Genomic DNA, 15,461 nt, shown 5'->3' on the forward strand with positions numbered 1-15,461 from the left:
GGGAAGGGGGAAAAAATAAGAACCAAGAGAGTATGTAAAGGTGCATATCTCCAATGATGAATGTCATTATATTGTACACCTAAAATGTACCAATAAAAGGATATACAAAAAATAATAAAAATTAATAAAGTTAGAAACAAGAAGGGTTTTCTTTATCACCATTTTTTAACATTTGTCTTAAAATAGCAAAGCAATTTTAAGAAAAAAAATTTATTATTTAAGCCCAATAGCATTTCTTACCTGAAAACCCCAAGAAACAAACTCCAGAATTATTATACAAAGTAGGAAAAAGTAGGAAAGCTACCTGGTTAAAAAATAATAACATAAAAATCAATAAACAAAGCTGATTAAATTTGAGAAACAGTGAAAGAAAGATTCTATTTCACACAGCAATTAAAAAGATAAATTTACCAGGAACAAAATAAACAGAAAGAGTTTATTAAGAACCTTCCAAAACTATGTAAACAATACAAATTCCTAGCAAGTTCTTCAACATGTATTTCAATATCCTAAAAAAAAATCGCTTTTCCTATTGACATTTCCTTAAAAATACTATTAGGATTTTTTAAAAACTAAATCAACTAATATTTAGGTTCTTATAGACTTCCAAATAAGTATAATTAGCCAAGATATTAATTAGCCAATTAGCTAAGATATTAATTTAGATATTAAAGTTAAGAGTATGTCCAATTTTGTCTTTTACATCATTGCCTCCATTGAAGGAATAGCTCCAACATCATTTATAAGGACAATCCACTTCTCGTCAAACTAGGTATCTGGTATCTGGATAACATCTGAACTTCTTATATGGATCTTTCATTCTAGAAAATCAAATAAAACATAATAAGACTGATAAATGTTCTGGTCTCAATTCTATTTAGTTTAGTAAACGAAGTAAGAAACTCATTTGGACTGGCAAATACTATAAGGGCATCTGCCCAAAAGACTTCCAATAACAGGAAAACTAGAAAAACAATAGCAAGCTATGAATTAGATTTAAGAGTTGGAGATATACTTCCTCCTGTAAATTCACTGTGGAGAAAAGGTAAATGATTTTCATTGAAGGATGTCAACAGTAGCTAAACTTGAGAATATATTTTTCCCAATAAATGCAAATTGAAAGAAAGTGAAAGAATTTCAACCAAAAAACCCTACCAAGGTAAAATTATAGTGATGTCACTAAAATTGCTGTGAGAATTAGAATATCTTCAGAGGGAGATTAACTTCACAATAAAACAAACACATATGCACACACTAAGATCAGCAAATTCTAAGTATCAAACTGTCAAAGAAAATGTATTTATTTTTTAAAAATGGACAGTAGATTTTGCTGAGCAAAACTGCTTTGCACAGTGAATGTATTTAGTACTGCAGTTCCAGATATGAGTCTTAAATAACAATTTTAAAACTCTCTTTATGGCAAATACTTTAATCATAACATATCAAAACAATCAGCATATCAGAAATGACTACAAACATTAAAGTATAAATTTCTTTTGAAAGGGTTAAAAACTGGTAATGAGATCACAGATTAACTCAGTCTGCTTATTCTTGCTATACACACAGTTTGGAAGCAGAGTGATATAGTAGGAAAATCACATGCAACAGTAGAAAAGGATCACAGGCTATGTGATACTGAATTCCAAGCTTAAGTTCTGTCAACTTTAATTTAGAAAGAAAATGCTGCTGCCTTCCATCTGCCTGGATGTAGCTTGTAGCAAGAACAGGTAAAGTACCAGCACATAGCATCAAATAGACACACTCAAGACGGTAGTCACTATTACCACTACAATCTAATTAAAGAAACTGGTGCATGAACCATTTGAAAATAAAATTTTGTCTACAATTACATTTCAAAATTAAATCTAATCTTATATAAAGAGAAAACTAGTTACCACTGAAGGGAATACAGTTGTTTAATACACAGTCCTGGCCTGCAAGGCATGTGAAAATTTTTGACTTAGTATTTATTGACCAAAGACTTTGTTCCACGTATAAGCCTAAGAAATGAGAATAATTTTTTTAAAACAATACAGTTAGGGCTTTAAAGAGGTCACAGCTGAATGTTGTAACATGAAAGCATACAATTGCCACACATATAAGAGTTTATGCAAGGAAGGGACAAAGTCCTGGGAAAGCACAGAGGAAATGTCAGCTAACTTTACCTGGAACCTCACTGTAGGTTACCTTTAGAATGGATCTTGAAGAACAAAGAGAAACTTTGTCTTTAAGTTAAATGGAGGGAGAGGCCATGAATGAACAGAGAATTTAGGGTATGTACATCTGCACCCTTGCAGAATCCCTTTGGGGTCAGAAGACATTGAGGACTTATCCAAGAGGTTGCAATGAGGCAAAGGACGGGTGTGACATGCTTAAATGGTCATATTGCTTCTAACAGAAATCACTCCAGGACAATAGAAAGTAAAAGGGTGGAAGTGGACAAAGGCACCAAGAATCACAGTGTCCAGTTATAGTAAGCTTGCAGTTGTAGAGATGAGAAATGGAGGGCTCAAATTAAAGCAGAACCAATGAAAGGGGAGGTAAGGTGCTTGTTTATGGGACCTCTGCAGCAAAATAACAAAGATTTAATTACAAACTAGATGTGTGGGAAGCCAGAAGTTTCGCTAGAATTAGATAAGGAATCACAGCATTGATGCAGCCAGAAAACAAAATTACGTTTGATAGGCTAGAAACATTATTAGTCCTTTTGGGACATGTGAATACTGAAAGTTTAAGGAAGATGAACAACTGCATTAACAGCTATAAAAGACAACAAAATATACCTTCCTGAGAATTTAGAGGCCAATAGCTCTATTTAAATTACTGAGATTTTTTAATTGCTCCAGTTGCCAAATTTGAACAATGCTATGGGTAAATTTGAACTCTCATCTGTTTTGTATGTAGGCTTTGTTTATACCAAAATGGATTAAAAACTTGGTATTTAGATATCAGCTCCAACTGAGGTGAACTCTCCTCAGTTCTCAACTCTACTTTGCAGCAGTAGGAATTCTGTGCTCTTTGCTGGTAGCATTTCTTGAATAAGGTTCACTAGCACCGAATCCTAGCACATCCTCAAGGCCTTTTCTTCACCACAGGTGTAATTCTGTAGTAGGACTCAGGGGTGAACAGCCCTAGAGTAGAGTACTCAGTCTGGTGGTGAGTAATCAGTATTTTCCTTCCTAAAAGAAAGTTAACTCTCTTGGGGGAAAATAGACATTCCTCAGAAAACAGACACAGCAATTCCTCTGCATTCTATCAGAACCCGTGTCCATGTATAAAAATATATTTACAAGCGATAAGGAGATACTGCTTAAGCATCAAGGTTGATATTTCTTCTGTATTATGCTTATGACTGTAGAATGTGGAAAGGTTGAATGCTTTTCTACCAGGCATAGATGGCACTATACTTTTATCAAGACATGAATCTGTTACCTCCAGTGGCTTACAATGACATAGCAGCGATGTTCCGTGCCCAGCCTAACTAGTTTCCATTGTTCTCTTACCACTATTTTGCTCTCTTCACATCCTCTAAACTATGTATTTTCCCTGAAGTCCCTTTTAAGCCTCAATATCAAATGGTGCAGAATTTGGCAAAGTAAATGGAATACTGTTGTTCTTTCTATCACATATAAGACAAGCGTTTCCACTCAAAAGTAATTTATTATATAAAGACCTCCCAAATCATTTCCCCATATAAATTATTCCTCCTACATCCCAATGTATCCAGCCCTTTGCATCTCCTGAATCACTCACTCGTCTATATTTCCAGACTAAATTATGGTAACTTGTGTATTCCTCTTATTGCCCCTTTGAGAAAAAGATAAGCCCAATTTATTCCAAAGACCCTGGCAGACTGGCTTTGTATATAGTCAGTGTTTATTAAACTTGATTAGAGCAATGACAGAATGAAGTGTACATTTCTTCCAGAAGAATGTGCCCTTCTCAGAAGTATGTTAAGTCTAGGATATCTCAGAACCTTGTGATTCAAAAGTACTCACCATACTGATGCAAAACCTTTGGTTCTTTACTATTCTCATTGTCAAGAGAATGAGGGTAATAACAAATTCCAGAGACTAGAAATTGCGGGTATAATCTCCATTCTTAGAATATTAGATATGTATTTTCTCTATGATGTCAAACAAAATTATCTGATATAACTTTTTAAAGACTATACAACATTATATTGTATATCTGACTTATCAAAAGGAATACATTTCTAGTAAAGCCGTAAATCCAGTTCTTATAAATCAGATACTTTATTCATTGCACAGAAGTTATGAGAACTCCTACAATAGGTCTTTTGGAGGCCAAAGAATTAATCTACAAAGGCAAGAGAATGAAAATAAAATCTCTCCCTCTTTCCTCTAAATCTTCTTCTCTTCCTCTTTTTCATTCTTATTCTTCCTCTTCTCTATCTCCCACAAGCCTGAAGTAAAGTTTAATTAAAAAACATAATTAAGTTGAATACAACCAACCTCAATGCAAGAGTGCATAGGGGAGAATTTTCTTGAATCTGAAACATGGTTAAAGGCATGAGAGAGAGACAGAAAAATACAGTCCACATAATTGGCCCAGAAGTGGGTCTGGTAAAGATGTTTAACAAGGTTGAAACAGCTCTGTCACCTTACTGTACAAGGATATGCCTTGGGTGCTGTTTTTTACCATGCCGCATTTCTGGACGAGTTCTTCATCCTGTGCAGCCAAAGTATCAGTAAGAGCCAGGTATTGTCATGCACGCCTGTCATCCCAGCACTCTGGGAGGTTGAGGTAGGAGGACCACAAATTTGAGCCCAATTTGGGCAATTTAGCAACTTAATGAGACCTGTCTAAAATTAAAAAGGAAGGTGGCAGTGGCCATAGCTCAGTGGGAAGCCCTGGGTTCAACCTCCAGTACCCAGAGAAAAAAAATCTGTCTACATATCAAGAAACCCTATGTAATCTTCCTTTTATGGAAACAGGAACATCCCATCAAAAGACTGACATTAATACTCTGAAAATATTCCTATATCTCTCACTTGACATCTAGGTCAGAAAACGAAGAATGACAGCATAGCTGACTATACCAGGTTTCCATACATGCCATGACTGTGAAGGAACCCTTCAGCAAATTGGGTGTTATGATCCTAAAGATTTCAGATGTAAACTCAGCCAAAGATCCTGCATTCTGAACTACAGGATGTGCTCAAAATCTGCCACACAGAAGAACAAGTGTGAAGACATTAAGGCTTTGTATGGTGCACAACAAGGCTGTGGAGACAGCAGCAGTGATAGGAAGAATTCTAAGGTGGTTCCCAAGATTACACCCTCCTTGTGTCCTCATCTCTTCCCTGCAGCATAGAGGAATCCAGGAATATGTGTGGATGCAGCAGGGGTTAAGGATGTAATTAAGACCTACAATTAACTGACTTTGAATTCACAAAATGGAGACTATCCTGAGTGGGTCTGACTTAATCATGGGAATTATTATGACCCACCTTTTGGACTCAGAGAAATGTTTTCTCTTATGAGGATGCATATGGAAAAGGCCATGTAACAAAAACCTGAGGGCAGCCTCTAGTGGCTGAGAAAAGTTCGTAGCTGACAGCTGGCAAGAAAACAGGGACCTCAATCAGAAAACTGCACCTCTGCCAACAACCACACGAAGTTAGAAGAGGACCTCAGGCCTCAAATGAGACCACACAGCACCAGCTGCCAACTTGTTTACGGTCTTAAGGCTCTGAGTAGACAACCCAGTGTATCTATGCCTGGCCACTGGAACTACAGAAAAGATAAGAGAATAAGCCACAGAGTTTATGGCAATTTATTACACAGAAATACAACACTAATCTGATATGGGAACCCAGTTTCTAAACATAAAGAATAGGAATAAAAGAGATTACCAGTAGCATGCAAACAATAAAACAAACCATCAAAGTCTTTATAAACTTTTATTGGTTTATAAATATCTTCCTCTAGAGAGGTAGCTATTTCCCTGAATGTATTCATGCAACAGCCTTTTATAGACAGGCCCATACCTAATAGAGCTAATTATTTTTTATTGACTAAATGCCTTTGATGACATGCTCCAAACCACAGTTCCGCAAAGACTTAGGAAGTACTCCACTGTCTCAGCTTATTCTTCCCCCTTTCTCCAGTATTACATAATTACCCTTCTCTCTATTCTTGTAATGTTAAAAGAGATTTATGCACTTTAGTGAAAGCATAAAGATAAAAAGAAAACTGACTGAGAAGTCCCTCTGTAAAGGAAGCATTTCAATTTTAATAAATTTCCTTAAACATTTGTGAGCAGCCTATATAAGTGTACATAAAATATATGCAAATGCTAGTGAGCTTCTAAGTCAACATTATTTTGAATATTTTAATAGACTTCTCCTTGATGGAGTACATTGGATTAAAAACTTCCTTTAAAACCTAAATCTTGCTGGGCGTGGTGGTGCACGCCTGTGATCCCAGCACTCAGGAGGCTGAGGCAGGAGGATTGCTGCAGGTTCCAGGCCAGCCTGGGCTACATAGTGAGTTCAGGGCCAGCCTGAACTACAAAGGGAGACCCTGACTCAAAAAAACCAAAACAAAACAAAAAAAAACACAAAAAAACCCTAAATCTTGTCTTAGTTACCTCAAAGGAGGAAAAGTATTCTGGCCAAATTGTGATGTGGCAAGGAAATGAAGGCTAATGCACCATTACATTTCAAAATAGACGCTTCCCTCTGAAAGTTTTGTCTTTCAAAAAAGAAAATGTATTTTTTTCAAGTGGTACCTTGTAACAAATATTTGCATTGCATTTTATTTTTAAAATATGTATTTGTGTGTTCTCCTATTATACTTTGCTTTTGTCCAGATTAATATTCATGTACTTAGCACAAATATCCACTTAGAAAGATTTCTGAATGTATGAAACATATTTTTCTAAAAAGAGCAATATAAGAATGAACTATATGTAGGCCATGATGGTAAAATTGTGTATGTGGGTATGTGTGTGCCTTAGAGTGTTTCAAGTAAGAAATGTCACAAGCAATGATCCAGGGAAATTCACTGGAGTTACTTTTCCCCTTAAATGAGACATACATATTCAACATTTGAGTGTTTCTTGGTATTTCTGTCTCATCACACTTTAATCAAATACAAACTAGAACATAATTTGAGTAAGTGTATTTCAGTTATATATTTAGATTTATTTATACTTTCCAAAAATGTTTGCAAATTATATTGTATATCATAAAAATAGTTTTCATTAAGAGTCCACAATTGCCCTTTGATCCTGACAAAGAGCTCACTTCATAAATATTAAAAGGAAAAACATTCCATTATGTAAATCAATAAAGTATCACTAGGTGATAAAATACATCAACTTCTTCGATGTTGCCCTGTATTACTCTCATACTGATAAATTAGTAATATTATGTGATATATTTTTATATGGCCATATATTTAGTTTTTTCTGGGAAGAGTTTTAGATGATGTCTCAAATTGTCTTATTATTTGCCACTACATTATTAAACCAATAAGGATAATAATAATAGTAAAAATACACACACTGATTAGATTAACAACATAGTTTGCCAGGATTACTGTTTACTTTCTTAGGTTTTCATTAGTATTGTTCAAGATAAGATAAAAAGAAATAAGCATCATTACAAAATATTCCTCAGAAATAAAGCAGAACATACACCAAGTCAACATATTACATGTTAAATGTAATAATCATACTCATTTTCAGCATGGTTTATATGTGAGTGCACAGAAATTTTTAGAATTTAAAACCTACAAATAGTTTTAACTTGCAAAATAAAATAAATGCTAATAAGAAAAACCAAATATTTAGCTGGAGAAATAGTATGCCTGTGATCATAGCTATAGGAAACATGGTGACTAAAAGTTTGCATAAGGTTTTTCTTTAAGTTTCAGACTATTCAAGTCATCACAAATTTTTTAAAAAGCAAATGAGAAAGGAGAATCCATTTTCACTGATTGGGGTTTCTTGGAAGGAAAGACAGTCATTAAATATTATAAACAAAGTCTTGCCAAAATCAACCTTTATGTTACTCATCACTACAAAATTTACTTCACTGATTGTGAGATTCCATATAAGCAGGATCTCTCTAGGAAACCTCCAGAATCAGTGGAGCAAAGGCCACACATGGCTTTCAACAAAATTCTATATTTTTGTTATGCTAAACATTGATATTCGATGCGATCTTATCAAATAAGGATTTAGAACTTCTAACTTTCTATTTGTTAATATTTACGTGTTGCTAAAATAGGAAAAAAGTGATTCATATGAACATTCAGCTCTCCTTGCATGCCCTTCGGCTTAACATGTTATGGTGAGAACCAGAAAGAGGCCAAGATAAACTCACACTGATGATATAAAGCCCCTCTCATTAGCAGTGTATCTCTGCAGTAATTCCCAAGGTTCAGCTGGGATGATTCAGTACACACTGCACCCCACTCAACTTCAAATGACATTGAGATAAGTAATTACCATCTTCCAATTACCTCATTTTTAAGAGATGCATTCAAGATCAATATGTAGGATGTTTTGGTTTTCAATGTTCAACTTGAACTAATGTCCACATGAAACTGATCAGTTTCTCATTAATAAATAGTAGTACCCACAATCTTGCATGGTTAAAGAGCTCAGTGAAGACCTTGGTGGGGCTTGGTTGATGATAGAAGTGACAGTGACAAGAACTTGAACTTTTCCTACAATACTTTTTCTTATCATTATCTAAAGAAGGTAGATATCTTTGCTCATTTTGTCTGATACAAGTAAAATACAAACAGGGAAGGAATGAATTAATCTAGTGATAAAAAAACACGAAAGGACTGACCAAATCGCCTTATTACCTATGATTAGGCTGAATGTGAAAAGTGAAAAACTGAAGAAAATCCAAGCAAGTATTTCATTTCTGTTCTGTATAAACTCGCCCAACTATTTCCGAACATAAGAAGCCAAGACTTGCGTCCCAACCTAATAAAAGCATGTATCTAGACTAGTGGAGTGGAAATGGAATTAGATGTACTCCTTCATATCAGCACAAAGATATATACAGTCATAATAAAAACAACAATACTTGAAACACTGAGAAAGCTTTTAGAGTAAACAGGATTGTGTGGTTCTTGGACAATAGACACAAAAAGGGAAGAGAGCACAGAGAAGCAGCATAAGCCAGAAAAAAAGGTGGATATTCCTAATGGAACCAACTGTGGGCATTCGTTAGGGGTGGGAGTACAGACTCCTCTATTTATAGGACTGAAACCTACTGAGAAGATTCCCCAGGCTCAAGCAGAGAGCCTGAGAAGCCTGGAACGAGAGGAGACCTGACCGTGGTCCTGAAAGAGAACCATTTGCAGATAATTCTGAACACGCCAAGCACCCCCCCCCCCCGCCCCCAGCACCACTCCAGCTTAAAGGAGCCATTAATATTCGTCTTCAAAAAATATTGAAACTTTCTTTTATGATCAAGTCTGACTTTATAATATCCAGCTCCTCCTTCCCGAATAGTCTGTCCTTGAGGTTAGGTGTGCTGTGCCAGCTAAAAAGGAATGAAGATTCTGTAAGTCTACAGAAAGATTTTATAAGTCTACAGAAAGCTCACACTGAACAATCTTGATTCTATTCTACATTTCTTAAACTCAGGAAATCATGCTTATCACATAAATCCCTCGGAATGAAGCTCCATTAAAGAACACTCCAAATTCTCTAACCTAATCCAGGTAGCCTTCAAACTCTAGGAAAATAAGGTGCACAACACCTCGTTTTCACTTCGTAAACTACAACCAATTCCCCGAAGATGTACCAGAAACACAGGCTCCGCGGCGAGCACCCTCACGTTCGGTCTCTCTTAGGCTGCTCCCTGCCCTTACGGACCCAGGAAGTCGAGAGGACCAACTTACACCAATCCAAAGTGGAAATAGTACACCGAATACGGGAGAAAAAAATCTCCGCACAAAAAACACCTTGTCAGAGAAAAGTAGGAAATTCATGCTTCTGGCTCAGAAAGGAAGGAGGGAGCAAAAGTACTGTGTAAGAGGGGGACAAAAATCATTCTCCGAAAATACCACGCAACTGGCCCAAGCGTAAGACTTACGTGTTCCATCAAAGCGGGTGGCGATGGTGTCGAGGAAGGTGTTCTGGGGCGCCAGTAATCCTTTCATAACCGGCATTTTCCCAGCGTGGTGTGAAATTCTCCATCAAAGTTTGTCCCGAAGGGTGGCTCGAGAGCAAAGTGCCCAGAAGGGAGCAGGGAGCGCGGCGACGGTAGCGGAGGGGCCGAGGCGGGGAAGGGGAGGGCGCGGGAGCAGGCGAGCGAGTCCGGCCGCCGCCGCCGAGGCAGGAGCAGCCCGCAAGCGCTCCCGAGCCCGCCCCGCAGCTCCAGGCTCAGCCCGGCGCAGCTCCCTCTCCGCCCTCCACCTCCGCCAGCCGCCCAAGCCCCCGCCGTCCGTCGGCGGGCGACAGAGCCCGCCAGGCGCCGCCGCGCAGCCTCGGCCCCCACCGCGCCGCCCGGGAGCCCGCGCTGGCCTGGGGCGCCGCGCCCTGACCCGAGACTCCGGGGTCGCGCGGAGGGAGGCGCCCGACCGGGGAGGCTGCGGCGCCGAGCCTGGCGGTCTCCGAGGGGCGTCGGGAAACGCGAGAGAGCGACTCCCGCCCCCAGGAGCCGGCGAACAAAGACCCCTTTGTTCCCGCGCGGTCCCTCTCCGGGGAGACCGAGTCCCGTGGGTGTGGTGCGCTCGGAGGGAGGAGACAGGTCACGGCAGGTAACCGGCCTCCGCCCAGAGCTGCGGGGAGGGGTCGGGGAGGCAGGTGGCCCCCTGCCGGTGCACCTGCCGGCCCTGTGAGTTCCCGCGACAGCACCGGGCAGCTCCAAGTTAGTCGCACCCGCCCCTCTTCCCAGTCACCGGGGTCTAAATTTTAGCCTTGGAAATTGGTCCAGAGCCCTGGCTTTCTGGACCTCGACCTCCCGACCTCTACCTAAAGTGTAGCTTCGGACCCCCCCCCCGCCTCCATTACCAGACAGTCCCCCAACATCCTAAACTGAAAGAAGAAAAGGCGTTTTTAATGGAAGTGGATGTTTTCCCACTAGCTTGTGAAATGTGAATAAAGCATTTATAGAAAACTTTGCTATTTGTTGATTTACAAAATACCATGTAAGTGAAAACAGTAAGGTTGTCTAGCAAAAAGAGCTTCAATCGAGATTTCCCAGCCTGCCTCCCCGCTCTGCTCCATGTCCAATAGCAAGGCGCCCCAAGGCGGACACCTCCACGAAGAAAGCCTGGCCCGAGGCCAGGATCTGCAGGTGTCTCAGAAAACGAAAGTGGTCTCTGCCCCTCCCTCCCTCCTTCTGCGGACCTGGGAGTCCCTCCCTGCGGAAGAGGTCGCCCCCACCTGGGGCGCGGCCCTGCGGGAGTGGACGGGGACACTCCGAGCCTCGAGAGTAAAGAAAATCCCAGGAGGGAGGGAGGTGTGGAAGAAAAGTTGGAGCTCAGGGATAGGAAAACAAACGTAAGCCCAGGTGCGGCTGCACCCGGAAGGAAAGGGGGCGAAAGCGAACAGGTGTGGGAGCCGCAGCGGGGACAGCCTGTTTCCCGAAGCTGGGGACTTGGCGCGGCGGGGGTGGGAGCGACCGCCCCTACCCCAACCACAGCTATCTGGGGGCTCGTGGTTTGAATTCTCCCGGCTCCTGGGGCGACGGAGAGACCCTGCGGTTTCGTCACTTCTGCCGGAGGCTCCGGGGAGGCGGGGTGGGTAAGGGCGGGAGAAAGGAGGCATCCCCTTCTCCCCGCCTCTGCTCCCCCTCTAGTGATGCACTTCCCGTGGCCGAGGATTCCCTTTGTGTTGAAATTCAAGATCCGGCAGCTTCGCTCTGTCATTGGGGCGGGTCACTCCCCCGAGGGGCGGGGATTCCGGAGTGGGCTGCAGTCCCCGGGTGAAGCGGGAAGCCGCTCCTGGCCACCAGTCTGACTCCACCCACCCCCTCTTCTGTCCTGAGCCAGCTGTGCTGTTCGGAAACAGAGCTCACGCCCGGGTCCCCCGCGCAGCTAGTTGAGAGCTACTGCTACTGGGAGGGGCTCTGGTGGCTTTCCTTTGGGCGGAGCCGAGGAGAGGAGGATGAGGGAGTCCCTGCTTCTGCGGGGAGCTGCAACGCGTCCAAAACACCCTGCTGCCTCTGTCGATGGAAAAAATGCATAATGGCTTAAACTCGTCATGAAATGTATTCGTTGTAACCAAAGACTCAGGTTCATAAAATTTGCACGGTAGGACAGTATGCCAAAATTGTTTCCTGGTAGGCCTGATCTATGTTGCCTAATGCAGGAAACTTCTTGCTAGAACTAAGCCACAGAGGGCCTTAAGAATGGGAACCCAAAAGCAAGCCTGGCAAAAGGGGGTCATTCAATGGTTTAGTCTCAACCCCAGCACTTACCATCAGTCAGGGACGGCGCCAACACACGGCAAAATCACTGCCCTAAATTCAAATTGAAGTCCGGATCCTATCAATCTGCAGAAAGTAGACCTCACTACCTCTCGATAATCCTAATTCAAACAAGACCTGTTTTTTTCGTGTTTTGTTTCTTCTGTGCTGGGGATGAAGCCAAGGGCCTCATGCATGCTGAGTATTTTACTATGGAGCCACATTACCAGCCCAAGATGTCTGTGTTTATGAAGAATGCCATCACCACTAATGGTCTGAGTTTCAGGCCCTCTCTGAACTCTAGCCCAATCAAAGACCCCATGTTCCCCCTGAGAATCTGTAGCTGGTGAGCCCAAACTATTGCATCAGAACATGACCTCTGGGGAGTTTAAGCATACTCAATCCTGTTAAACATATTGTGTCACCTTGAAATCAAAGGCCAAAAAGGAACCTTGAGAAGCGGGAGTTTTTCCTATCACCTGTCCCAAATCTCATGTCCTTTCCTTAAAGGAAGTGTCTCTGAGAGATCGTATTCCCCGTGGAGATTTATTTTTGACTGTAGAATGTAAAAGAAGGTGGAAAATCCTTTCAACCAGACCAAGGCTATTATGTATATTATGTTCTATAAAAGGCTTTCTAGGTAAATCCAACCTACGCAAATTTCACTGATTCATGTATAATAAACCACCTCCCCAAACCTTCTGACTTTAAACAACAGCATTTCATTTTGCTCAGACATCTCCAATTTGTGCATGATCGATGGAGCAGCATATTTCTGAGTCAGCTTAGGACTGAAAGACAGGGTTCCAAGATGACTCACTCAAGGGTAACAACTTGATGCTGGCTGTGAAGAGGGAGGTCAGCCAGTGCAGGGGCCTTGGCTTTCCCTTCATGCAGAGATTTCGGTGAACTACTTGGGCTTCCTTACAGTATGGTGTTTCAAGTATGAATACGAAAAGAGACAGGAAATAGGACTTGCCAATTTCTTAAAGCCTGATACAGAGAATGAGGGCGAAAAATGCAGGCACAAAAGCCAGATTAATCAGGAACAAAAGTCCATCATCTTGATAGAAGAAGTATCACATAATTCTGAGCCATATTTTAACATTTCCACTTTAGTCTGTTAGTATTTTGAGTTTCAAGGGTGTTGTCTTAAAATAATATTCCAAAGTTTGAATTAAGAATCAATTTTTAGCCGATGGGCCAGATATTTAGCTTAGTGGCTCTGCTGCCTGCCTCGCAAGAATCAATTTTTACCTATTCGATATACAAGGGGTGATTGAAAGACGTGAATTGTTTAAAAAATTATGGTAAAAAACACATTTTCAAGAACAATGGGATAGTGAGGAGGTAGTATTTTGAGGGGGATTAATGCCAATGTGACTTCTACTATAATACACTTTTAATTTAAACATTCAGTGTGTGTTATGGTCACCCCTCTGATCTTGTTTGCACCAATTCCTATTAAATAAAAGCATAGTGTGTCCTCATCCATTTATTCACCAGATCTGGCACCGAGAGCTGGAAGGCTCTTCCCAAGAGTCAAAATGACTGTGAAAGGTAAGCATTTTGAATGGATTCGGGACATTGAGACAGCCACAACACAAGTAAGGACACTCACAGAAGAGGACTTTCAGAATGGCTTCAGAAGCTGGCAAGAACAGTAGCATAAGTCTGTTAGGGGAAATATTTTGGGAAGGAATTGTATAGTATGTAATCAACTTTTCAAAATTTAAACATTCACCATCGTTTTTGAGCACATTTTGTATTTCCACAAGTATTTGGGATTTATGAGTATAAGTCTATAATTCCTTATAGGGAAAATAAGTGACTAAAGAAAGAAAATATACATTAAATTCACATAAGAACTATAAGCCGTGGATAAAAAAATTGTTATTATTGTCTTTTTTTTTTAGTGTGCTTTAAAGACAACACCAATATTTCATGGTATCTTTTCAGTCTAGATGGGATTGAAAAGGACTTCGGAATGTCCCACATCTCCTTGATGGTTTAGGTCTTCTTCCTGTACATTTTCATTATCACACAAAGCGCCTACAAATGCCTTACTGAGGTACATGTATGTGACTATAGGCCTTAAAAATATTCTTAAATGTGTTCTGGCAAGAAGAATTTTAGCTTTCAAGAGAAAGAAATCTTTTAATTTACAGATGGGTATAAAAGAACATCTGCTCAGAAGTATTGAGTGCTTGTTTAATCTTCATCCCAGATCTCCTTTGTGATTTTTCCTGTGACTTTGGGGAAGCTGTCCAGTCTCTGCAGATTTCCCCTTCCGCATCTATAAAAGTGGAACGGTACTTTCTCTACCTACTTTACTGAGTGGAAGCAAATATTTGGGAAAGCCTTTGAAATCTGTAATGTGTGGCATATGATACAAAGGATTGTTAATAATAATGTTTCTTTTTGTATTCCAATGCATCTAATACAAAGGTGTTTAAACACAGTAAATGTTGTTGACTGTTACATTTTTAGGTTTATTTGCATATTAATAACCTGTTAACAAACATTTGTTTGTGAGCTTTCTTTCTAAAGGTAAATGGCTCTAGAATTTCAAACTTATTTATTTCCTTGATTCATACTTTTAAATTATTGTGCCTTTATATTCAATCAAGATTTGTGCCTCTGCTATGGTCAGTGCTTCTTCTTCCCTCTATGTGTGGCAAATTTGGAATACTTTGGCAAAACCTCCAAAACTACGGTCTTAGGATACTATAAGTTACAACTCAGCAAAAACAGCAGCTCAGTGGCTTATTATAACATGCTGTTGTTCGCTCTAGTGTTTAACATGGGTTGGCAAAGGCCCGTGCTCATCATTGAGTCCTAGATTGATGGTCATTCTGTGAAAAATGTGTTTTCTTTGATGGGAAAGAAATAATATGGTAAAATATCTACTGTTTTTTAAGACTTCTACTCACAACTGAATGACCAGAATAAATCACATGACCATAGTACTTTTAAAGAGGTGGTAAAATACAACCCAAACGTGGCCATGAGGAAAAGGAGCTTGGAAATATTCAAGAACTGACGTGTGGT

The 15,461-nt window shown here is 40.2% G+C and overlaps 1 protein-coding gene across 1 annotated transcript in view; it reads right to left on the minus strand.

Annotated features, from left to right (window-relative positions):
- The window catches only part of Kcnh8 (potassium voltage-gated channel subfamily H member 8), a 347,961-nt gene extending 337,540 nt beyond the window's left edge, over positions 1-10,421 (minus strand). The window contains exon 1 of the mRNA XM_004864270.3: positions 10,092-10,421. Coding sequence (XP_004864327.1) covers positions 10,092-10,167 — 76 coding nt within the window. The 5' untranslated portion in view covers positions 10,168-10,421. The remainder of the gene's footprint in view (positions 1-10,091) is intronic.
- Between the last annotated feature and the right edge of the window lie 5,040 nt (positions 10,422-15,461).

Source organism: Heterocephalus glaber, unplaced genomic scaffold, assembly GCF_053883595.1.
Source record: "Heterocephalus glaber isolate CG9 unplaced genomic scaffold, H.glaber_assembly_v1.0 deba00001472, whole genome shotgun sequence".
NCBI lineage: Eukaryota > Metazoa > Chordata > Mammalia > Rodentia > Bathyergidae > Heterocephalus > Heterocephalus glaber.